We start from the raw sequence: 24867 nt of genomic DNA, 5'->3' as shown, positions 1-24867 counted from the left end.
TAAAATGTAAGGCAAATTTAGTCCTCGAGACTATTTTGGTTACAGTCTAGTTTGTCAACTAAATTCAGTGTTGGGTAAGTAACTCTAAACATGTAATATATTTATAATACTAGTTACTGGGATAAAAATGTAATTTATTACAATATTACTATTTTTTTTTTTAATGTAACTGAGTTACTTTTGGTCCAGAACACTAGTTATATCACACTGATAGTGTTCATATACTTCTGCTGTTTCAGGAGCAGAAAGCTATTTTATTTTTCCCATAAGTTATATTTAACTATAATGATTATCTTTTTTTCCTCAATTCATTGCAAACAGTGAGAAAACAAAGCAAATATGCACTTAAACTAAATATACATGTAAGTTGAGTTTCTTTAATTGTAACTAGTAATATATTACCACTTTTCACTTTTGTAATGAGTTACACTACTGAGTTACTTCAAAAATGAATATCTTACTGTAATATATTACAAAAATAACTAGTTTCTCCCAACACTGACTAAATGACATTAAGATTTGAGTCGACTAACTCTGTTAGAGTTTTAGCATTTTTTAAAAGATTTATTTAGCATTAAATCATCCTAATATGGGATGGCATTAATGTTTTTAAATACACAGAATTGATGTGCTCAATGGCTGAGATCACATGAGTTCTGATTTTATTATTTTTACTGTCATTTATTTACATTTCTTTATTTGTGTTTGTCTTATGTAACGCGGTTTTTAACTCCCAAAAAAAATATACTATATAAATTTGATGCATTTTTATTATTATTTTCGTTTTTATTAGTACACGAAAAACGAATTGACTTTTTTTTTTTTTTTGTATTAGTTTAGTTTTGTCACTTAAAAAAATGCAGTCGTAAGTAACACAATCTTTGTAATTGTATTGATTTCACTCTGCTAGCATAGCTCTAGTGCTCATAAACATGTCTCAACATGGAGTAGATAAAGAGAAACCAAAGTACATTCCACCTTTGTGCAGGATTCAAACAATAGCAGGGTCACGTGACCAAAGGAATCAGCCCTGTGCTTCCTTAGAGGAGATTTAATGGGCCAATCAGCATGAGGAAGGGGCGGGGCTAGAAGCAAACACATGAGTTGTCAAACAGGTTAGTCTGGTGCTGTGGAAGTTCCTTCGAACTCAGTCACACACAGTTTTCCAGTGAAGCACAGCAGCTGTGAGTCCACTGAGCTACAGCTACTGCTTCATCACTGACTCACAATCATCATGACGAGGTGAGTCAACAAAACAACAAAATGATGTGTGGTTTTTTTTTTTGTTTTTTTAACTATCTTCATTCAGGCAGGCTGGAGCTTGTCTAGGCAGGGCCTTGAGTCTTCACTGCATGTGGGTCATTTTTCTGTTGAGTTCCTGCTTTGTGTCTGAATGCCTTCCTGTTTTATCTCCATGTTTACCATTTACACCCAAATATACATGCCTACACTTGACTCCGAAACATTACAAAAGTATAGCTGTACTTTAGTGGTGTGTACTCATTACTGTATTTGAGTTGCTTTTATGGGTACTTGAACTTTTTTTTTTTTTTAGTGTTATTTTAAATCAGTAATTTTACTTAAAAGTAATCAGTTACATTTCTAATCCTAACTGTTTCTGAGTAAATTATAGTTTTTTTTTTTGTGATTATTTTTTTATTTTTTAAATCCATTTCACATTGAACATAATCCATATGTTCTTAGTTGTGCCATTTCTGTTCAACGCCTCAGCCTCTTTCTATGGTTCAGGTTGTGGTTTTTGTTGTTAGCCACATCATGGCACATTTGGCACGGCATTGTGTATAAATGTAGATATATTTAGAGCATGAGAATTTTTTTTTTATTTATTTTTTTTTATTGAATTCTGAATAGGTGTTATATTTTTTTTATGTACATTTTGGCAAACCTTTGATTTTATACAGATGCCTTTGTGGGAAATAAACACACATTAAGTTCCAATTGGGCAAGATTTGGTTTCTTTCGTTTTAGGTCTACACATGAGATGTTGTTTACTGTATGTAAGAATCAGAATCAGAAATGTTTTAATGGCCAAGTACATTTTTAAGGACAGTACAAGGAATTTGTCTTGGTGGAGAACCGTGGAACCGTGGTGAGATTTATTACCAAAAATAAACATGGGAGTGAAAGTAACTAGTGGCTTTCACTTTGAGGACTATTTAACTGAGCTACTTTTGACCTCTACTTGAGTATTTCATGTATGACTTTCTTGTACTTGAGTGCAAGTTCAATCTAGTAACAGTACTTCTACTTGAGTAGGATATATCCATACTCTTTCTTTACACCTCTGGTGGTTTTCCAGTCCCTCCTCCTGACATTCCTGTGAGGTTTGTGCTGTCCTACTCACTCACTCACTCACTCACGTGTTGTGCCGTACTGTGATCAGGCAGATGTGGGGATTTCGAGGCAGGTAAGTCAAACAAACACTGAGTGTTTCACAGCATTGTCGGTAAGAGTTTTGGCCCCGGCTCAGACTGGAATGGCAAATATGTGGAGAATTTGACTGGCAGACGCAGACTGCTGGAGAGGCGTCATTCCAAACTTTACAGGATCTTAAGTGTGGAATGACTTCCTGAGCTGCTCAGTGAGAGTCTCAAAACTGTCTGATGAGTGGACGAGGAGTCGGGTGAGCTCCTGCTAGCCCTGGCAACTGGCTTCTTTATTTAGAGATGAGGAGATATTGTTCGTGCAGCAGCTGTTGGTGTGTCTGTGAGATCTGCTCTGTGTGGCCTCAGCACAAAAAGCTTGTTGACAGCTGTCCTGATGCACCTCCCGTCATTTCTTTCACTAGCCATCTTTTAGCTGAAAATGAAGTGTCACTTTTATTGTGCGTCTGTCCACTGAGAGATGGATGACTGCGTGGTATTGTTCCGATCCGCCACTGACCTCGTAAGAAAGAGCTCACCAGTGATTGGCTGCCTTCTGAGTTCAATGCACGAGTTATTGGGGCAAAGCTGTTGCAGACGCGAGTGTCAGACAAAGAGGAAGCTTCTTGTCTTTGAAGGTGGATGTTATTGGTCGCTTGACATCTTTATTGAGATGTGTATCTTTATTTGTGGGGAGTTTTTGTGAAGTAACTGGACTTGGAGCTTGGACTTTTCAACACTTGTTCAAGAGTTTGTTCAGATTGGATTTTTGGGTGAGTCTGTAAGAAGAAGTTATGTTTTTCTTTTAATGGCTGGGACCAGTCATCTGTGGGTGATTGATGGGTTCAAGGTTTTATTATATATCACGTTTGTGATTTGTTAAAGACTGAGACGGACTGGAATCCTGTCCAGGGTGGACCCCCACCTGACACCGATTGAGAGCTTTAGAGCCTCAAAAAAAGGAGCAAGGGGGTCAGAAAATGGGTGGACGCCACTATTTGGTTGGAAGATCTTTTTCTCTTTTTTGCGCAATATGATATGCTCATATGACCTTGTCTGCAAGATGGATTCTCCTGGTGTTCGCAAACACCAGAATCCATCTTGTGCTGCTCCCGCCTTTGCCTTTTGAACCCGAACCGAACCGGTTCGAACCAATTGTGAGGCAACACAGGAGGATGAATGTGTGGAAGCTGATATAAACTCAGTTTTAGAAGAATCCAGCATTTCCTTTCTGAAAGCGCAACAGCGAGAGGTGCTTTGTGCATTTTTGGACGGTAAAGACAGCAAAGCCGAGCCTTGTTGTTGTAGCAGCATCTCTGCGGCGCATGCAGATGACGACATCATCATTTGTTGCTCTGTGATTGGCTAGAACAAATCATGGTGTACAGGCACTTCGCCCAATCAGCTTCAAGCATTCGGTTCACGTCCCTCCCTGGTTCTGAAAGGATTCACCAGACACACACCCAGAGGTAGAGGGAAGGCTCCACATAATTCTGGCTCTTGCCAAATTAATGTCCATATTGTCCAATTCTAAATTTTTGGTTTCCAATTTTCACACAGATCCTCTCCCCACCAACCTAATTTTAGTTTGCATGATATATTATCTCCATGGAAATAACAGGTTAAGGCTACTTTTAATCTGATGCCCACTGGATGTATTCCACAAATAAAACATCATCAGTGCAAAATAAGAAAATGTATTTAATGAAAAAGTGTCATAATATTTTTTTTACAATGTTCTGTCAAACACTACATTGTCGTTTTTTTCAATATCGGAGAAAAAAACTAAACTGAATGTCAACCGATATCATATGTTGTGGCGGTTATCGGCTGATATTATCAGTGGACCGATAATATCGCCCAATGCTAATACTAATGAATTGAGTGCAAACCCTCATAATGTGCGACAATCATTGGTGAAGTTGGGATTATTTCCCCAAAAATAAGGCTGTAGAAAAGAACAGTTAAACTAAACTAACAGCAAGTAAACTATTCTTCTTCTTGTAGTATATTCATTTGTATTATGAGGTGTTAAAACTGCTAACATAGGGTCAAGTTAGTAACATTTCTAATTGATGTTTATTCCACAGACTCAACACCCAATTTGCATTCTTATCTTACTAATGTTAGCTTAAAGATTACGTCTTTAAAATGATTTGGTCTCGTGTTTTAAACAAGTTTTTCACTGATAATTGATAATTGTCTGAAACTCCACAAAGACCAGGGTGCCTTTATGCACACTTATCTACAATATTGCTGACATTGTTTGGTGTTTCCTTTGAAGATTTTCCACATTTAAGTTTGAATGTCATTTAGTGTTTGAACAAAATGATATAGATGTCACTGAGCACGTCTGTAGTCTTAGCTCTCCTGTCTTGTTTGCTCTGTTGTTTTACTGCGACATCAACGTTTCACCAACAACTCGTTTCAACAATTTATATTGGCAAATAAAACGACAAACATGAGACGTTTACTGAAAAACCCGAAAAAAAAACTCTTAACAAATGTTTTGAACTCTTGTGTGTCTTTCAGATCTTGTTGCTGAGATGTTGAGGTTACGTCTTCAGGACAAAGCTGCTGACATGACCATGATGAACCCAAACGGAGGCATAAATATCAGAGACCACTGACAATCAAAGGTGGCTGAAGAAGGAGAGACAGTTTCCAAAATGCCTGTGGAGGCTATTCAGCATTCACGCAGACAGATAATAATCAGGAATGCCATCGCTGCTTCCCCCCCTCGCCTACGACCCAAGGGACCGGTGGGGCCGGACTTTTTTCGACAGAGCCCAACAGCAGCTGCAGCCAAACCCAAGCAGAGTGCAGTGGAGAGGCTGGAGGCCGACAAGGCCAAGTACGTCAAGAGTCAGGCGGCTCTGTCCAATCAACAGCAGCAGCAAATAAGACCTCCTATAGCCAGGAAACCTCCATTGAACCCCAGCACTCCTCTGTGGCCCACAAGGAAGACCCAACCTCAGCCCAAGGCAAAGCCAGAGGGCGTCCAGCTGGACCTGAAACACCTGAGTAATCTCATCAGCATTGGGAACGACAGACCTCATCCCAGTGCTGCAGTCTGCTCACAGGAGAAAGGAGTTCTAGAAGGTTCTACTACCATCACCGCACATGATCAAACAACTGTAGAGACGCAGAAGAAAGCCGAGAGGCCATGTCCGCCCCCTCAGCCAGATTGGGCCAGTCCTGCTAAAGTCCGATTAAAGTCCACGGCTCCTACCCGGGGGGACACTTCAGGCCCATCGGGGACCGTCCGCAGGGTGGACGTCATGCCTCAGACCAACTCAGTCAGGACCACCTGCAGACCCCCCCTGTTCCTCCGGCAGCCCCTTCATCCTCTTCTTTTACATTCCAAGCCCCCATTCCGCCTGGCCGTGTCCAACCTGCACCCCTGTGACCCCAGGGCAGCAGCCGGTTCTTCTCCTCTTAAACCAGTTGTTGCTCCATTGAAACCCATCAACCCTGCTATCCCTCCTACAGCTGGATCACCTGTCCCTCCCAAATCTCCCCCTGTCTTTGCTGCTTTTCCACCTCCCTCGCCTGCAATTACCCGCCTTTCCTCCTCCAGCTCCAGGAAGCGCCCCTCCCTAACTCGGTCCAAGTCGGATGTGAGTGACAGGTTCTCCCGAGCAGGAACGGACCTGGAGCGGTTCTTCAACCTGTGCGGCCTAGACCCTGCAGACCTGCCGGAGCTGGCCGGGTCCAGCTCTGACATTGTGTCGCTCGCTCGTTTCCGCAGCGTAAGTGCTCCGGGGTCCGAGTGTGCAGGCTCTGACAGGGATGACGAGGAGGAGGAGGAGGAAGAGGATGCTGGAAAAGCTGCTGATCGTGTTCCCTATGGTGTGTCAGTCATTGAGCGGAATGCCAGAGTAATCAAATGGCTGTACGGACTCAGGCAGGCGAAGGACGGCACCACCAAGAACACAAACCCATAATGTGTGAAATTATCAAGAAAGAAAAGTTTCATCTGTTTTTTTTCCTGAGATTAAGGACTAATTGATTTGGAAGCTGGATTGAAAAGTGACTATTCCCTTTTTTTTGTGTTTTTTTTAAGTCTGTGACATTTTGTTATTAAAGTTTTGTCTTTGTTTTTTTTTTTTACTTTTTGTGTCCTAAGATCTGGACTGTTAACTTAATTTCTACAGAAATCTGAAGCTGCTGTAAATGAATGGCATTAAAGGAGAATGATGCACCCATCACGTTTGATCTGTCAGTAATCTTTAAACTTTTTTAAATTATATTATAATTATTAATAATCCTTGTGTGTCATTGAACAAGAAACCTAAACCACGTTATCTCACAAAAATGTGTTTTGGTGTGTTTTCAGGGCCTCTTTTGCACAAATTGCCAGCTCATTTTCTGGCCGGTTGCTGTGGCTACATATGTCACTTACCCCCTCTCACATTTTATGCCTACTTATCAGCTGAAGGGGTAAGCTGAGTCTACGCTGACAGGACATACCCAGGACAAGTAACAAGACAAACAAGCTGATAACATTAGAATTTGCAAATTATGGTCATAGTAAAGCTCTTCAGCTGTTTCATAAGGCTCGAAACCATTTTAATTACACATGCGGAGGTAAGACATGTTTAGTGAAAGAATGTCAAATAAATGGGAAGCTCAGTCCATCATTTTAACCAAGTTAGAAACCTAAGACTAGTGTCAAAAAGACCTGTTCATTTGTTTGACAGAAAACCCTCTTGACAAGATGGTGATGACTTTTCCAATGGATGCAAACATTAGAATAAATAGAAATGTTGCCTCTACATACACATTTATAAATGTTGTCTTTTTCTTTTAAAAACACTAATATTTCAGATTTCTAAATAACAACAAAACATGACAGAGTAACTATTCCCCAAAACTACTTTTGTCTGCTGACAAGTATATTTGGGTATGAAGTAGTGTTTTTTCATTCTTGTCCAACTCTTGACATTTTAGTGAAATTATTTTTAATGTAAGAGTGACTTGTTTAATTACTGATATTTAAGCAGTAATTCAATGTCACTTAAAATTACTTATTAAAGGATTTATTAACATTCATGAGATATTTGACAATAATACTTTGGTAATGTACTGGATCTAAAGTGGGGACAGTGCTTTACAAGGATTATTAGTCAGTTATTATGCATGTATTAACAGTTAACAATACTGAGGGGAAATTACTTGTTATGGGATATGTTGGCACGATTTATTTCATACATTCAAATTCTGTTAAAACAAGATGCCAAAATTGACATTATATACACTTTAAAGAGCATTAATACTCTTTTATGAACACTTGTATATCCTTATTAATTTTAATAAGTATTTAATAATGCCGTATTAAAAATCTTATATTATATAACTACTGCTTATTACAAGCAGCTTCAGTGTGTTAATATTCATAAATATATCAAAGCTTTTATTTAACACTCATATAGTCTTATTAATGTTAATAAGTATATAATAAGGCCTAATTAATGTATGATTACTGCTTATTACAAGCAGCTTCAGTGTGTTTATAGTAAAGGTTTTACTTAAGACTTATATAGACTTATTAATGTTCATAAGATTTTAATAAGGCCTTATTGATAGATTGATTACTGTTTATTAAGGTATAAGCGTTCTATATCTATTTAGGAAAGTAAAGCCGTTATCCCAGGGTCGATGGTGGTTAAGGTTTATTTATACATCCAAGGAGACTGACCCGTGGAGTCCAAACCAGAAGAAAGAGCTGGAAAATAGCGCGTTAATACATGTTGGGCTGATATAGGATGTTCTGTTTATAAAGCAGGTTAAAAATAGTTTCAACGAGGGAAAAAAATGGCCTAAAATTGTAGAAAGTTTCTCTGCTGTCCCACAAGAGGTCAGAGCTGTCCACACAGCTGGTATTTTAAAGTCCACTGATTGTCTTTACTTTGTGTTGAAAATCATTATAAAACAACAGTTTCAGCATTTTAGATTATTCAACAAAATAAGTATATTTTAAAAAAGAAAAAAAGGCCATCCATTCTGTTTTTGTTGTATGGTTCTAGTCTTTAATCTAATTTAAGAGGTCGAGGTTTGAGAATGCAACACACAATAGAATTGTTCAACCAGTTCAGATTCCTCTTTAAAACCAGTGAGCTTTACCAGTGTGAGTCATTGTGCTCTGGCTTTCCACACTGTTTCTGCTCACAGAAAGAGGATGAGTCTTCTCAAGGATTTCACAAATCAAATCCAAATCTTGAAGAGTCAGTTACTGAAGCAGCCTGTTGGCAAGAAGTCGTGTATCGAGGGGCAGCTGAAGGTAAAGACTCGATTTATCGTTTGTCAAAAATAGCAAAAATAAATATCAGCCCTAGGTTCTCATTGTTTTGATCCTGAAGTATGATTGATTGTGTTTTATAATAAGTTCCACATACTGGAAGACAATTCTCAAACAGTTCTCATTCTCACTTTGGTTCTCCGAGTTGCGAGTTGAGCTGCAAAATATACAGGTTACAGGTAATGAATTGGCCAAACAACATGTGAGTTTAAAAAAAAAAAAAAAGCAAATATGCAAGATAAAATGTTTGAACCAAAAGAGACTTGAGACTGAATAAAACAGTGGAGGACAAAAGGTCAGACAAAGATCTCTAAACTATATAAACAAGAAAAGTATTAAACCGAATTGAAATTGACAAATATTAGAACAGAACTTGCTGCACAGCCCAAATTAACACAAGAAGAGGAAACTACGAATTTACTCAAAGCTGGTTGGAGATCATTTTCTATTTCCATCTGAAAAAATAAAAAATGAATTGAAATAAACAGATTAAAAACAGTTAGCAGCAAGCATGTTCAAGTACGTTTATATGTAACTTTAACTGCTGACTTTTTAATCAAAACTGTGATCCCACTCCGTGTTTATACCTACGAAGTCAACACAAATCCTCCAAAATGTGTATTTTTAAAAAAAAAAAAAAATTATGACAATCCACATGGTGTATTTTTTGCACACATATTCCAATATGGTTTCTATTCACCGCAAATGGCGAATAAATTGAACTTGAACTCGAATGTGATTTTGTGGACTTCTCATTCTTTTTGTTCTTCTCTCTTCCTTCCACAGAGGCCAAGGGTTACTCATGTGGGCACAAAGTTGTGCTATGCAGTGGGTGGGATACCGTATCAGATGACCACAGTATCTTTAGGTATCTCTCTGCAGATTTTCCTGCTGGAGGTCTTGCAGGTATCTAAACCTTGAAAACATCCTCTCATTTTTATTGGCCGTTCTGAATATTTGAAGTTGGTTGGCTTGTAAATATTTAGAAGCAGTGGGCGACAGCTTCTTGGACACAGGCCAGGAACTAATCACTCCTCGTCTGGTCACCTGGGTGAGGGGGTCTCAAGTTGAAAGACCTGAAACCCCCCGTGACCCCAGGTACTATCACTGAGGATGTGTCCAATAAACTGCATCACAAGGTGTATGTAGCAACCAACTCTGTAGTGACCATATTGGTATCATTTTGTAATCATTTGTGTTTCTGTTGTGTATATTTTATGTCTGCATTTATCATAGTTATCACACTGTGGCTGTTCTGGGAGTGTCTGTGGGTCGTTTTCTTTGTAGCCTGTTTGTTATTTTGAAAGAACTTTTCTTTTAACAGATGGAGCCTTTTTATGTCTCCATGATCTTATTTGTGAGCCGGGCATGGGATGCTGTGACTGACCCACTGGTTGGTTATCTGGTTACCCGCAGTAAATGGACACCCATCGGGAAACTTACTCCATGGTTAGTCGACTATTTGGTCAGTTAGGTTAGTAGATTGGTTGGTTGGTTGGATGGATGGCTAGCTGGCTTGTTGGTTGATTGGTTGGCTAGTTGGATGGCTGGCTGGTTGATTGGTTGGTTGGTTGGTTGTTAGCTTCTTTGATTGGTTGGATGGTTGGTTGGTTGGTCAGTCGGTTGGTTGGTTGGTTGGCTGGCTGGGCGATTGGTTGGGTTAGTTGGTCGGTTGGTTGGTTGGTTGGCTGGCTGGGCGATTGGTTGGGTTAGTTGGTTGGTTGGTTGGTTAGTTGGTTGGTTGGTTGGTTAGTTGGTTGGTTGGCTGGTTTGTTGGTTGGTTGGTTTTTTGGTTGTTTGTTTTGTTGTTCTGTTGGTTGGTTGGTTGGTTAGTTAGTTGGGTGGTTGGGTGTTTGGTTGGTTGATTTGTTGTTGGGTTTTTTTTTTTTTTTGTTCATTTTACCAAGCATTGTTACTGAGACGTGTATTTCTTTTCCCAGGCTGGTTGTTTCCACTCCACTTGGCATTCTGTCCTACCTCCTCCTGTGGTTTGTGCCTCCAGGCCTTATGTCATCGTGGATCTGTGTGTTGTGGGTCCTGATAGCAAGCTGCCTATTTGAGACACTCATGAGTGTAAGTCAGCTGACATCAAGCACAAGACAGGGCACACTTTAGGCAGAAGGCTAGTCCATCAAAGTGCCAACACACAGTGAGAGACTAACTGGGGGCCTCCAACATGAGCTTTTAATGCGACTATTTCTACAGCATCAGGCAGCAACTATCACACCATAGAATGTCTCTATTTACAGTATGTGTTTTTTTCGGGTGAAGTCTTTATAAATGGTTACGATACAATTAAGCAACAGATAAATAAAAGAAACTGGAGGTTTATCAAGAATGTTCCCTCAATGAACAGGATTTGCTCATAAACATGACATACGCTGACTGCTCTATGATAGAATAAAAATATTGATTAGTGTTAACATCAATAATGGTTAATAAACCAAACAAAAGTCAACTGTCCTGTTACCACCAAGGTTCTGTATACTTCTTCCTTATTTCCTTCTCGTCTGTGCATCGTCTTGTAGGGTAATTACAATTATTTTGGTCCCTTTCCTCGCCTTTCTTGTGTCACCATGGTGACAGTAATTCATGCTATTCCTGTGCAACTGTTCCTGTTACCATTTAGCTCCAAACTGCATCACCATGACTACTGAGTGTTCACACTGCATGCTTGGTGTCAGGTTTTGCCTCCTGTCTTCTGTGAACAGTGCTACAACGTCCCTTACGTCTCACTGAACATGTTCATGGGTGGAGATCAGAGGGAGCGAGACTCTGCTACTGCCTACAGTAAGACAAACCACCAACCCACGTCCCATTCTTTCAGAGCCGCCAAACATTCAGAATCCTCTGATACATGGCCCCTCATCTGGTCAGGAATGAGTGTGGAGATGGCGGCCATGCTACTGGCTTCAGTGATTCAGGGTCAAGTTGTGACTGCGTACAACATGGAGAAGGGTAAAGCCTGTGAGGACTTGGACCAGGTCTATGAAACACCTCATAGTACATCTTCTTCACTAACTGGTGTACTTCAGCAAACGGTAATAAAGCCATGGAATGGTAGCAATGGTGGCCCAGTGCTGCATTACTCTCACACTGTCCCAGGGAGATCATGTTCCCCTGTCATTAACTGTTCTAACTCGGCCTCATGGATAAACCTCCAATTGTTGTGGCAGCAGAAACCTGTTCGTGTGATCACATTGAACAAACCTGCCATTGTCTCTTCCAAAATCCCCAATCGTTTTTAAGTTCTGACTGACTCTAATGACGTATTTGTTTAAAGGCTTTAGATATTAACACTCAGTAGTTGTTGTAATTGGTACCACAATCATTAACTCGGTATAAAATAACAGTTCATCAACATTAACTGGTTTGTATGTGGTTTTTTGTACTTGCAGCAAAAGGCTTTCATGACCTCTGCTCTGGTCACGGGTGCCTTGTTTTTCCTCTGCAGCCTTGTTGTATTTCTGGGAGTAAAGGAGCAGCAAAGTGAGTTGGAGACATTGATTTATTGATTTCACTTTTCTTTTTTTAATGTATTTGAAAGTCTTTGCACATACATGAACTTTGATGACATTCGTTTCTGTGATGTTTGATAATGCATTTGACCTCTACAACGGATTGAAATATGTGTGCTTATCCACATTTACATGTTTACTATTCATCCAGGAGAGTATTAGTGGAGTCAGGCACTTTGGATGAATGGATGGAACGACCTTTTTTCTTTGCAGGCCAGTCAACTACCTTCATACCAAACGTGGTGCACTGGTACTCGATCATAGTTGGGAAGATGAAATGTTCCTAAATATCTAATTGACCTTTCGCAAAACCACACCCACAAACAGTCATTGTCCAATCATACGTCCGAGCAACTGTTACTGTGTAAGCAAGGTCCGACATGCTCAGCGCAGGCACAATGGTGAAGTGGTGTGCTCATGGCTTGTGCAAGTCGGACACCAGGTACCCCAAGAGTTTGGCTGGGGGAGTCATGTACTTTTTGTTCCCAAAGCTGAAAAAACAACTGGAGCGATGTCTACAATGAACTATAAAACTATAAAAACGTGTCAGTATGTGTAGTATGGGAGATGTGTTTGTTTTTACCATTATCTCATCTTGTCTGCACTAATGTGTATGTTCAACAAAATGACAATAATGCTTGATTTGATTTGATCATGATTAAATAAGGTGTTGAAAGATATTACAGTGCCTTGACATAACTATACATTCATGTACCTAGCAGTATAATGTAACAGTTTGTTTTATTAAGATCCACATTAGCTATGGAGCACTCTTATAGCTTAAGGAGGATACAAACAATATAGTATAAAAAAATTTACCCAGCAGTGACTTCGGTAAAGTTAGAAAGATATTCACAGAAGTCCAGCACTTCAGGAGCATGACTGGTCTGGTATGCTTTCGCTTTGATAGTTGTAATGTCCCCTTTGTTGCTGTTTGAGTGGGACGGGGCTTTTGCGAAAAGTCAATTATTGAAGTATTTGACGTTCTTTTCACTGGTAAAATAAACAAAACAAAAACTATGAAATAATTTACCATATGTGCCAAATACTACAATTTACAAGTTGTGCACTTTATTGACATGTCTTCTCTTTTCTTATCTTCTATGGTCCCTGTTAGTCCCTTTTCTCTTGAAGTGCTTTTAATCCACATGTTTTTAATACATTTTCAGGTCCTCTTTGTTCTGGTGAAGAAAGCCGGGCATCCTATCTGACCTCCCTAAAGATGCTGATATGCCATGTTCCCTATCAAAGGCTGGTGCTTAGCTTTGTGTTCAGTGCATTTGCATTTCAGGTATGATTTTAGCTCCGACATTGTGTCCTTTTACACTTTGGTAGACGTAGAGACAATTTCTATTACCCAGTCAAACTGTAGCAGTCATTTGATAGTGGAGCATTGGAGGCACTGAAAACACACTCAAAGCTCCTGAGTTGATAAACACTTGCTTTACTTTTTCTTTCCACTCTCATTTGCCTCAGATGTCCTTGGGTAATTTTGCACTGTTTTGCAGTCATGCTTCTGGTCTAGGAGCTCATTTTCAGCACCTTCTGCTGGTTTTACTGGTAAGAAATAGCTCAAGGTAATCTTGGAATCACAAACATTTGAGTAACAAATAGCTCCTACAACCTCACTGTTTATGCATTTTATAATTAAATTATTGTCCAAATTTCCTCAGGTTTCTGCCACATTAGCAATTCCTGTGTGGCAATTTGTTCTACTTAGAATTGGAAAAAAGGCGACGGTTTTCATCGGACTATCTGTAAGGAATTAGAAAATGCTTTGGTTTCCAACACTGCAGTTCAAACCAACTCTTCCCCTCTCCCTGAATCCTGCTTATGTCTTTGTTAGCTCTTCATCCCGGCAGTGATCGTAGTGGCTTGTGTTCCCACCAACCTGTCCATCTTCATGACGATGTGCATTCTGATGGGATTCAGTGTGGCGACCATATTTTTGCTTCCCTGGTGAGTCATTCCCCCGCCTAGACAGAAATGTTTCTAACCTCTGAAAGGCCTCCTGTCAGATGTGTTCAGCGTCAGGAGGGAATGCAGAGTACGTTGCCTCCACTTGACCTGGGCCAGAATAAGGATGGGTTAAAGGATGTGATGATTTGTTAAATCCAAACTGATGTCACTGCGTTCCAGGTCAATGCTCCCAGATGTGGTGGATGACTTTTTCCACAAACATCCCTCCTGTAAAAACCTGGAGCCACTTTTTTTCTCTTGCTATGCCTTCTTCAACAAGTTGGCTGGTGGTCTCTCTGCTGGACTCTCAACTTTGACATTACAGTGAGCATTCCCTGCGTCTACTTTTTAATGTGTTTACTTGGTGTGTACTAGAGCTGGGCGATATGGACCAAAACTCATATCTCTATATTTTTTCTCAAAATAGCAATATACAATAAAAAATCTTGATAATTTTATTTCAAAGGAAGTCTGACCAGAAAGACAATTCTGGGTTAAAGCAGAACTACATAAGTAACTTCCCCCTAAAGGTCCCTTTTGGTTATGTCACTGTCATAAAAACTCCACACCCCCCGCCACCTGCCCCACCCCACAGCTACATGCGCACCTGTGCTCTCCCAAGACGGTAGCAACCAATCACTGAAAAATCCTAATACAACAGTGACACTATAGGGTGCTTCCACACATATAGTCCCATGTGACCATGTGAACAGTATGAGGAAGAAAGACAAGTAAAATAAATGAATGATGTGGGAGTAATACGGAAGGAAGTGTGGAAATGTGTGTGATGTGTTTGTTTGTGTGCTGACAAAGTGGCTCTGAAAATGGATGGATAGATGGATGGATATTTGTGTGTGTGCTGCCTGATGGAGCGCTGGGTTGCGTGTGTGTGCGTGCCTGTTGCCATGCCATAAGTTTGAGAAAAATGAATTTGTTGACAACCACGTGCAGCCACGGGGCTGGTCATAATCTAGCATTAGTCTGTGTTGGGCTGCCGTAAAGCAGTACGTCTTGCCACCGGGTCGGATTCAGGAAAGTTGCAAGTGCTGTTTTCTGGCCAGAGACAGCAGGGAGAGATGAAAGACCCCCCAATTACCCAATAAACACTTGTATTACCCTCACAGGGACTACGAGAAGGATTTATTAAGGTGAAAAAGTTACTTAGTTCTGCTTGAAATGTCATGATCCAAATGCAACACAGGCATATTTAACAAACAGCTTCACAGTGTGTAAGTATTTTAAAATAAAATAAGCTATTATATGTATATATACACAGTATATTGATATAGGCGATATTGTTATTTTTAATATCACCAAAATACTAAACTCAATATTACTTGAATCTCGATATATCACCCAGCTCTAGTGTGTACATGATTTAGTCCATCATTTTGTCGGATAGGTTTGTGGGCTACAATGCAAGTGCGTGTAACCAAGGCAACGGTGTGGTGACAGCTCTCATCGTGATGTTCTCGCCGGTACCAGTCACACTCCTGCTTATAGGGATGCTGCTTTTTTACTCCTATCCGATCAATGAGAGGCAAAGCTTGGCGTAAGAGTTCACTCACACAAATATACACACCAGACTGCAAATGAGTGTAACAGTAGTACTCTTTGTATTTTCCAAATAGAACAGACTTATCTTCATCATCACTTCAGTTGACTTCAACCCTTCAAGAGCCATCGGGTGAGGCCACAACAATTGAACCCAGCAAAGTCCAAACTCAAAAGATGCCCCACAATCAGGATAAAAATGTCTCAGTTGAGTTGCCGATGCGTTTGAGTCCATCTGGAAACCAAAACCAAAAGAGCAACAGTCATAAACAGGGTGTGTACTCAGATACACAAACCAACGCCCACCTCACAGCCTCGCTCAGGAGACGCTCCACTGTGTGAAAAACATCCAGTGACTAAGAGTCACTCCAATGTGTCATGGGTTTAAAATAAGGGACGAGGTGAACCGTGATGCTTCGGAAAAAAGTTTTTCCTGTTTTCAACGCTTTAGTTTGAAATGTATACCAGGTTTCTGTTCACTCCAGTCCTGTTTGACACCTTTATATTGGTTGTCTTAGAGACATTGGTCGACTGAAGCTTAATTTCAGTGTAGCAGAAGGAAAAACAGCTCCAATGTCCCTGAATAGACAACGACTGAGATTTCTCAGTCCAAACCTGAATGAGGGTCACTTGTTTCAGTTTGTTGTGTAGCGACAGGATATCATCCCTGCTTGTTTTAATAAAATTGTCTTGCCTCTGCTAAAACTGCTTACATGTGTTTAAAAAGCCTACAAGATTTGATGCCAAAATACCCTTAAGCAAATTATCTTTTTATTGGTTCTAATGATTTATCTTCAAAATGATTCAAATACAGCATACGCATTGAAGTAATCTAGAAAAATAATCTTAAGAAAAAAAAAAAAAACCCAGTGAGTTTCTAAGGTATTTAGGACTTCTAGATATATATCTAATATGTATCAGTAACAAGAAGCAACAATCCCTACTTTATAATGTACTGGTAATAGCTTTTAATACAAATGAGACATTTACCTAACAACACTTAATGTTGAGTCAAATGCTCAAAAATAAAATCCTGACTTCTACTTTAATCTTTTCTCTAATTCCTTAATGTGACCATAAAACAATAATGAATGAAAAATTCACAACTAACAATCTGATTATCTTGACACTTAGATTAAGAGAATAAAATGTGATTTTGATAAACAAACAACATACAACATAAATAACACATATAACCAAAAATAAATCACAAAAATGTTCATTTCTCAGACAAACAGATACCTTATATATCCAATGGGGAATAATTTTTCATTATAGTTGCAGTCTTCATAATAGTAAAGTCACAATGTAACAGTGAGAACAAAACGTTACTTCACAAAAATCTTATAATGTGATTAAAACAAATATCATATATATATCATTCATTACATTATATAGTTATATTATTATATTAATGAGGATAACATTTTTTTTGCTATGAATAAATTAATATAAAAGTCTCAGACTTTTAAGGACACTGAGATTCAAAGTACTAAAGTGTTCATTATTGCGTAAACTGAAAACTTTAAATATAAAAAAAAGTAATTATAATAATGCTGCAAACTTTCTATTGCAAGTTGTCCCACTTAGTAAAATATTCTTAAAACAAACAATATAAACAATAACGCAGAAATACATTTAAAATAATAATATTATTACAGTACAGCATTAAAAATCCCAGCTGGTGAACCTTTCTATGTTCAATAAAGTACAACATTAACAGTTTTATAAACCAGCTCAGAAATTATATTGGAGTACAAAATGAACTTTTTCACACTGACCGGAGTACACAAATAAAAAATCCAACTTTTGTTCTAATGAGATGAAGTACATTGAACGCACCACAGCCCCCCCGGCAGCCAGTCTGGACACACCACTGTTCCGCTGCGGTTCCTGAGGCTGGTGCAGACGGAAGAGCACCGTGCAGCTAACATGGGGGTGGAAATCGAGACAATAACCCCGGGTGATGGTAAGAATCTTAATTCTGATCTGACAGCGCGTTGTTTGAGGTCCATTCCGTCTGTTTGTGCTCTTCTAATTCGTCTGTAACGGTGTTGTTTTAGGACAGACGTTCCCTAAGAAGGGGCAGCGCGTCGTGGTCCACTATGTCGGTGAGTGTGAGGCTGTGACCACAGACTGATGGAGTTTGTGTTTTTTAATGGTTCTAATGGTGAGGGAAATGTTTCTATCTGTTGTAGGACTGGGAAATCACCACATATACTGGTTCTTAGCAACGTTCTAACTCGGTTCAAGTGAATGACAGAGGGGTCGGTTCTGCTAGCACCATGCTAAGCTAATGCTAGTAGACGCGCTCAGTCATTGATTCGGATTATGATTATTGAAGCTAAATGCATCAGTTCTTATCTACCGGATTTGAACCAAAGTAAAGATAATGTTTTTACCAAAATAAATAGATATACTGAGGTGTAACTGTTTATTCCCATTGGATGCTAAACGGGTAATGTTATCTGCTGAAGGCTAACACAGAGCCTTGTAATCAGCAGGTTTATGTGCTTTTATTCAGGAACGTTGGAAAACGGAAAAGTATTTGACTCGTCCAGAACCAGAGGGACACCGTTCAAGTTCAGGATCGGACTCCAGGAAGTGATTCGGGGCTGGGACGAAGGAGTGGCCCAGGTAACCCAGAGCACCCTTATTCCTTTCTGTTCTTCTTTAAATTTAAATGTTCCATATAAACAGGATCTGCTCCAGTATTTAGTTCATGTTAAAGCAGCTGGATAAAAACTTAGTTTTAATGAAATGGGTTTCCATCCAATCTTATCCACCTGGAATGTAAAAAAGCTTTAAAGTGAAACTTTGAGCAAGTCTACTTGTTTTGACACAGTTAATCTGATACTATAATGTTAAATCAGGTTTTTTTTTTTTGTTTTTTGTTTTTAATTTATTGATATGAAAACGTGGCCGGTTTAGGTGACGTGATACTTGCACCACGTGACTTAAAGTTCCGTCAGTTTTATTTTAGCTCATATTTATTTTTGGCTACCCTGCTAAGCCTTTTTTTTAGCCCTAACCGAAGAAATGTTTATTTTTTTTGTATATGTATTTTAAAGGTAGAATTAGCTGTGTTAAATATGTTAAAATGAAGGAAAAAAATGACAAAAGCGGGATTCAAACCCGCGGCAGCTGAAGGAAGAATCCTTGAGTCATGCGCCTGACCCGGGGGTTTCCACTGGATACGTCTTCGCTGCACCACGGCACCGATCTGGTTTTGCGCCGCTGACCGCCGTCTTGTAATCCCCAACGGTTGCGTCTCATGACGACTGTGACGTTATGAGACACAGGAGTTCTCTCTATTTATATAATCGCGTGAGAATGCAGTTAAAGGTATGTTTTATAAATGCAACAATAAACAGAAACAGGTCAGTGTTCCAAACGAAGGAGTACAAGAAGGTTGGACTCTCTGGATTTGTCATAGTCACATTTTTTACCAACAGCCAACAGAGAAGAGATAAAACTGCACCAGTAAAACATGAACTAAATCAAAGTTGCTGCAGTTTATAGTGCAGTTACAGTATGAAAGGAAACAATATAGTCAATGTGATTTTGTTTTTACACATTATGATGTTTTGGTGATGTAGTTACTTGAAATATAATCTGAAGTGTTGTATTTTGAAAAGTAACCGGATATTTTATTGAGGAGTATGTGCTTAACTTCCTGTGTAGCTTCATTTGCTCTGTGCTGATTGATGCGTCGTGCTCTGGTGTCCACCAGAAATAGAAGTCGTGTGTATCTGGCGGAGGGCACCGGACTGTCGCAGCTGGGAAGGAGCAGACACGCAGCGTACCAAAAACGTACCCATAGTCCCGGGGGCTATCGATACATTTCTGTATCAATAGACACTTCCTTTTTATTATCTTATTTTCAGATTCCCACTCATCCAGTTCATGTTAAGTGTGGTATTAACAGCTGTTAGATCAGTGGCTCCTAACTTTTTTGGGGTCATGACTCCATTTTGACATCAAGAATTTCTGGCGACTTTTTTTTGTTGAAAGAATTACTTTTTGATCATATCTGTTGTACTGTATTATGTCAACGACAGGACGCCTAAGCATTCTGTCCACCTGCATTTTTTTTTAGTTAAAATGTTTAAATGCATAAAAAGATACCAAGTATGTAGTAACTATATGTACATTTAAAAAAAAAAAAAAAAAAAAAAAAAAAAAACAAACTCACTAAATTACTTTGGTAATTTATTCTTTTATTTAAAGTGTTAAAATATAATGTGGTGTAACTGTCTGGCCATGACTGCTGTGTTGAAAAATTGTTTAAATTTACTCTCAATCTATTCAAATTAATTCCATGCGCTATTTTAGTCATATTATAGTCCCGTATAAGATTTCAAAGTATTTGTATTTTGAGTTAATATAATAATAATAATGTCATTCCATCATAATATTCATGCATACCTTGCCTGATCATTTATGAAATATCATGCAGTGAAAATCCTTATACGTCGTTGACCAAATACAGAGTAGCCAGGATTAATGACAAGCTGTTCAAGCTCAGATATTTTTTTTAACTGCATTTTAATACATTTTATAATGATTACAATTTATGATTATCAACCATTTATATTATAGAATAGTTGTTTAAGATTGTTTTAATTTGAAAAAGAATAATAATAAAGAAATAAAACATTTATTTCAATCAGTATTTTTTTAAATAAATTTCTAGACATTTGAGGCGACTCCACATGGGCCACTTTTTTTTTAAACAGTCTTTAACATTTAAAAAGAGGTCAACAAAACAATGGAAATCAACTAAAAAACCTCAAATATAAAAATAAATGCTTAATCAAACAAAATGTGCAACACATTTAATAAATAATCAGTGCACGCCTGAGCTAGAACTAACATCTGATATAAAACGAACAGCAGAGTATGTATTAATAAAATATTATGGGGGCAATTTTGGCATTCATTTCCTCATTTATAATTAAATTATTTCCCTAAAAAAAGTGCATGACAAAGAAAAATAACTCCAATAATGTTTTTACTGTTTAATATGAACCACTGCTGCTGAATCTTGTGTATTTTAAATCTGATAGAGTTACATAAAGTTATGGTTGATTTCCTCAGATTAAACCAGATCAGACTTGATGATTTAATTATGAATCACTGAGAGCAGTACTAACAGGATATTCTGGTGTAATAATCACAATAGTTACATTACTGTGACATGACCAGCTTTGTCTGTGAACACATGAAATATAATTAAATTATTTCACACGACGTGTGTATGGAGCCCCAGACATGACATGGTAAAAAAAAAATACAAATTCGTGGCCATGAAATACTAATTTGCGCCGACGAAATACTATTTCGTGGGCACGATATACTACGTTCCTGGTGGTTACCGACTTGTTGCTGTAGCAACGGCACATGCAGTCAAACAGGAGCAGCGGCCCTCGTGGATATACCGTGTTGCTTTTATTTATGTTGTACAACTGTTAAGTGTTAATAAGTGAGCGTATGTAGCTCTGTGTGTACAGACGCATCACATGGACAAAACCAGACTTTTTGATGCTCAGTAAATTCACAGCGGCTGTTGTAAACAGGAAATGACTTGTTTGTGTTGCTTGTTTATGTTTTATAATTTACATTCTGTACTATAATTTGATGAAACAATGAACACGTGTGTACATTGTGTACAACATTGTGCACGTTATACTTATTTCGTGGCAACAAATTTGTTTTTTGTGCGCACAGATTTGTATTTCGTGGCCACAAATTAGTATTTTTTTTACCATGTCATGTCTGGGGCTCCGTACGTGTGACATGTTAGCTTTTATCCTTCCATACAAGTGTTAAATCTGACCATAAGTAAATCAGTGGCCATTTGTGGTTTGATGACAGTAAGCCGTGTATTTTTTACTTGGTCACTTTGGTGGTTAGCATTAGCTGTTAGCCCAGTCTGATGTGTCACAGGGTTAGCTTTGCTTAGCATGTTTTAGTGGAGTTTCCAGCCTGCTTCTCTCTCTTTCTCTCTCTGTCAACGTGTTTGCTGGGACTTTGGGTGGATCTGGCAGAGGATCTTGGACTGGTTTACTTTGTTGGATGTCTGGTCTTTAACCAAACACTGATACATCTGCGGTGAAACATGAAACTACTAATGTACACCTACTTTGGAGCGGTTCAAGCTGTTTATCTGCCTACATCCCCCAGAATGCCGTGCGGTTCTGGGTCGCGTGTTGTTTCCGGGTTTTTTTCTAACATCTTTTCTATTGATATCGATTACATCTCTATTGCAATATATATCATTATCGTTTTATCGCCAATGCTTACTGTAGTTGACCTGTATGTTATGTAAAGCCATTCCATTGAGTCAAACTGGGCCTAAATGACATTCTTGACAACTTTAATGACAAAAGATTTTGAGCTGAGGTAAAAAGTGATTGTGTGTTTAGTTTTTAGGTGAATCTGCCTCTGCTGAGTTCTTTAATGTTATTGAACGTTTCCTCTACAGCTGAGCGTCGGGCAGCGGGCGAAGCTTGTCTGCTCGCCGGACTACGCGTACGGCTCCAAAGGTCACCCGGGGATCATCCCGTCTAACGCCACCCTCACATTCGATGTGGAGCTGCTGGGTCTGGAGGCCTGAAAATCTCACGCACTCGACTATATTTCCACTGAGACTTCAGGGTGACGGCGGAGGGTGGTGTGTTTTCATTTATGTGTGAACAGTGACTTGACGTTCACTGAAATTGTCTGAACCGTGTGTGAGGATTAAACTGTACACACTTGACAAGCTTTACCTGGTGTATCCTGTAATCCCATTTTCCCTCTACTTGGTAATCATTTAAAGGGTTTTGCGTTAGGTTGATTCCTCTCTTAGGAGCTTAGAAAACAATCCAAGCAGATGGTTCCTGGTTGGGATCTACAGTATGTCTATAGCATCACATGGAGACTCTTTTGTCCATTTAGATACAATCTTGTGCACTTGCTTTGAAATTTTATCCCTCATGTTGTACTTTAGATCTTTAATGTCGTAGTCCGCCCTTTAAGTTTGTCCGTTGTTAGTTTTTTTTTATTCAACTGAAAATGATTTATTTGACTCACAAACTGTCATATCCTGTGGCTTTGCCAACTTTACCATAAAATTGTACCAATTGCAGGTAATAAATAAATTGTTGCGTTAACTCAATGAATAGATTTTGACACTTGTTATTGGGCTGAAAGGTGAAAGTACACAGTGTACTGTATGCAGGGATTCACTAATTAAGCACATCAAAGCCATTAATAGCCTACTGGTCTCTGCAGACGGGAGACTTTCTTCATCCCAGCATTACTTTTTCATGTTTGAGTTAAACTGTATTGTTATAAAGATCATGGGTGCACAATACATTTGACTCGTGGGCCAAAACGATATGGTGTGAGCTCTTTGTCAGTGTTACATTCTTTTTTTTTTTTCAACCATTCTGTAGATCTTTGGCTTATTCCAAACTAATTAAAACAAATCTAATAAAAGTGGATATTTTTTCCCTCAATCTGTCAACTTTGTCTCAGGATTTCTTCTTTTTTACTTAAACTCTCTTATGAATCCAAATGACCTTGAGAAATATGAACCATTAAAATGTCTATTTTTCAAAGCTTTCAAAATGCATCCTCATTCTCAAAATCTGTGATTTGTGTCTATTGCAGCGACTTATGATTTAGTGTTACCATGGTGATGCCCAATTGCTACGTAGAGTTGATCAAAGCAAATCTATTCAACAAAAGATGTGTAATAAAGCCAATGCAAGAGTTGATTAGCTGTTCATATCTAATTATCACACCAAGTCATCTACAGGATCATTGAAGGATACATTAACTTGGTTCAGTTACATTTTTCAATTACAATTACATCTTCATTGGTCCTTGTTCAATTACAACTCAATTACTATTACGGTGACTGGCATTTTCTCCAATTACAAATAAAATTCTAATTATTTTTCCCCTCAAAGTCCATTACGAGTGCATTCTCAATTGTTAAAGATCATTATAATTAATCACAATTACTGAGCTTGAAATAATTGAGCCCATAAAACTGAACCTTCCTCTGGGGTGTTAGCTTTCTTTTAACATCTCTTTTGAGAACTTGTCAGTTCTATTTCATAATATTTCGTGAGATGTCTCACTATGGGTTGTCGCCTCTGCTATATTTCTCAGAATACCTATTTCACTTCGCCAATCCTGATTGGCCGGTGAAGCGCATCAGTTTGATGAGAGAACCTCCCACTTCCTATATAAGGAGGGGTCAAACAGGTGCGTGTCATTCTTAAACCTCTTTTTTTTTTAAATTTGTTTATTTATTTTTTTTTATCTCTGACCAGTTAAACTGTTCGCAGGTGGGATTTTCTTTTTTCCTGCTGACGAACGCTGGCAGAGCTGACGCTTAGCTTTTTAGACCACACTAGGTCGGAAGGCAAGGTTAAACAGCTCTTACCTTGTTCCGCGTGGTGAGTGCTGTCCTTCGCTGCCGCAAGGCGTGAAGCTCTTGGCTGTCTGCTCCCTCCAACGCTGCCGCTCCAGCTTGCACGTTGACCTTCAGCGGCCTCTCACTACGGTGATAGCCCAGCTGCTAGCTTTGTGCCGCAATACCAGAGCTCGCGGACCCCAGCTCACCATAGCTGCCGTCCCAGACCACTGCCCTTGACACCCTCTAGGCTCCTGCACACGTTGATCTCCCTCCTGGGCCCACACTGCGGTGTTCGGCCCAGCTCCTATACCACGTAATACGAGGCATGGAGCTCCAGTGGCCCAGCTGCTGTTCAAAAGTCAACTCTGGTGCACGTTGGCCTGCATCCCTGCTAGCACATGTGCTAGCCGCCACGTGATAGCACAAGCTAAACTACCTGCTCTCCCGCCTATGTCACGCAGAGATTGAAGATGAGGCTCCTCTCACCGAGGGAGCGCGATGCACCATGACTCGCCTTTGTCCATGGGGTGGAAAAATGTCCAACAGACACTAGGCCTGCTCCAGATGCCTGGGTGTCGAGCACGCCCGAATGGTGATCGAATCCCTGGCCTCCTGTCAGCACTGTTCAGCGTCCAGTGCCTCCACAGGAGACTGGTGCGGCTTCTTCTCCGGGGTCGATGAAGGGGACAAAGTCTTTGTCACTCCGGTCCGAGATGGACTGTCTGCCTCCTTCAC

General features: G+C 39.3%; 3 protein-coding genes across 4 annotated transcripts; all 3 read left to right on the top strand.

Annotated features, from left to right (window-relative positions):
• The first annotated feature begins 1104 nt into the window (after positions 1–1104).
• Positions 1105–6987, top strand: fam110a (family with sequence similarity 110 member A). Of its 2 annotated transcripts, none has more exons than XM_028453299.1 (2): positions 1105–1242; positions 4917–6986. In XM_028453299.1, the coding sequence occupies exon 2, from the start codon at positions 5054–5056 to the stop codon at positions 6329–6331; it is 1278 nt and encodes a 425-aa protein (XP_028309100.1). In that variant the 5' UTR covers positions 1105–1242; positions 4917–5053; the 3' UTR covers positions 6332–6986. The 2 variants fall into 2 exon arrangements, with proteins under 2 accessions (XP_028309100.1, XP_028309101.1); XM_028453300.1 differs by lacking the exon at positions 1105–1242 and adding an exon at positions 2375–2428 and having other exon boundaries at positions 4917–6987.
• A 1560-nt stretch (positions 6988–8547) lies between these two features.
• mfsd2al2 (major facilitator superfamily domain containing 2a-like 2) lies at positions 8548–16448 on the top strand. The gene is made up of 14 exons (XM_028453459.1): positions 8548–8667; positions 9472–9591; positions 10010–10134; positions 10626–10758; positions 11397–11475; positions 11563–11726; positions 12084–12174; positions 13373–13494; positions 13680–13763; positions 13877–13960; positions 14050–14162; positions 14343–14486; positions 15565–15714; positions 15794–16448. Exons 1-14 carry the CDS (start codon positions 8566–8568, stop codon positions 16056–16058), a joined length of 1776 nt encoding a protein of 591 aa, XP_028309260.1. The 5' UTR covers positions 8548–8565; the 3' UTR covers positions 16059–16448.
• Positions 16449–17564: 1116 nt separating this feature from the next.
• Positions 17565–23229, top strand: fkbp1aa (FKBP prolyl isomerase 1Aa). The gene is made up of 4 exons (XM_028452943.1): positions 17565–17685; positions 17780–17827; positions 18241–18353; positions 22204–23229. The coding sequence occupies exons 1-4, from the start codon at positions 17649–17651 to the stop codon at positions 22333–22335; spliced, it is 330 nt and encodes a 109-aa protein (XP_028308744.1). The 5' UTR covers positions 17565–17648; the 3' UTR covers positions 22336–23229.
• Positions 23230–24867: the final 1638 nt, after the last annotated feature.

Source organism: Gouania willdenowi, chromosome 7 (assembly GCF_900634775.1).
Source record: "Gouania willdenowi chromosome 7, fGouWil2.1, whole genome shotgun sequence".
NCBI lineage: Eukaryota > Metazoa > Chordata > Actinopteri > Blenniiformes > Gobiesocidae > Gouania > Gouania willdenowi.
The sequence above is the reverse complement of the archived record's forward strand: the minus strand, read 5'-3'. Positions and strand labels throughout refer to the sequence as shown.

Excerpts from the sequence above, each read along its gene's own strand:
- fam110a (XM_028453300.1), top strand. The coding sequence starts at position 5,054 with ATGCCTGTGGAGGCTATTCAGCATTCACGCAGACAGATAATAATCAGG.
- mfsd2al2 (XM_028453459.1), top strand. The coding sequence starts at position 8,566 with ATGAGTCTTCTCAAGGATTTCACAAATCAAATCCAAATCTTGAAGAGT. Across the intron at positions 11,727-12,083 it reads CTGGTGTACTTCAGCAAACG|CAAAAGGCTTTCATGACCTC; the intron begins GTAATAAAGCCA and ends TTGTACTTGCAG. Across the intron at positions 14,487-15,564 it reads CTCTCAACTTTGACATTACA|GTTTGTGGGCTACAATGCAA; the intron begins GTGAGCATTCCC and ends TTTGTCGGATAG.
- fkbp1aa (XM_028452943.1), top strand. The coding sequence starts at position 17,649 with ATGGGGGTGGAAATCGAGACAATAACCCCGGGTGATG. Across the intron at positions 17,686-17,779 it reads GACAATAACCCCGGGTGATG|GACAGACGTTCCCTAAGAAG; the intron begins GTAAGAATCTTA and ends GTGTTGTTTTAG. Across the intron at positions 17,828-18,240 it reads CGTCGTGGTCCACTATGTCG|GAACGTTGGAAAACGGAAAA; the intron begins GTGAGTGTGAGG and ends GCTTTTATTCAG.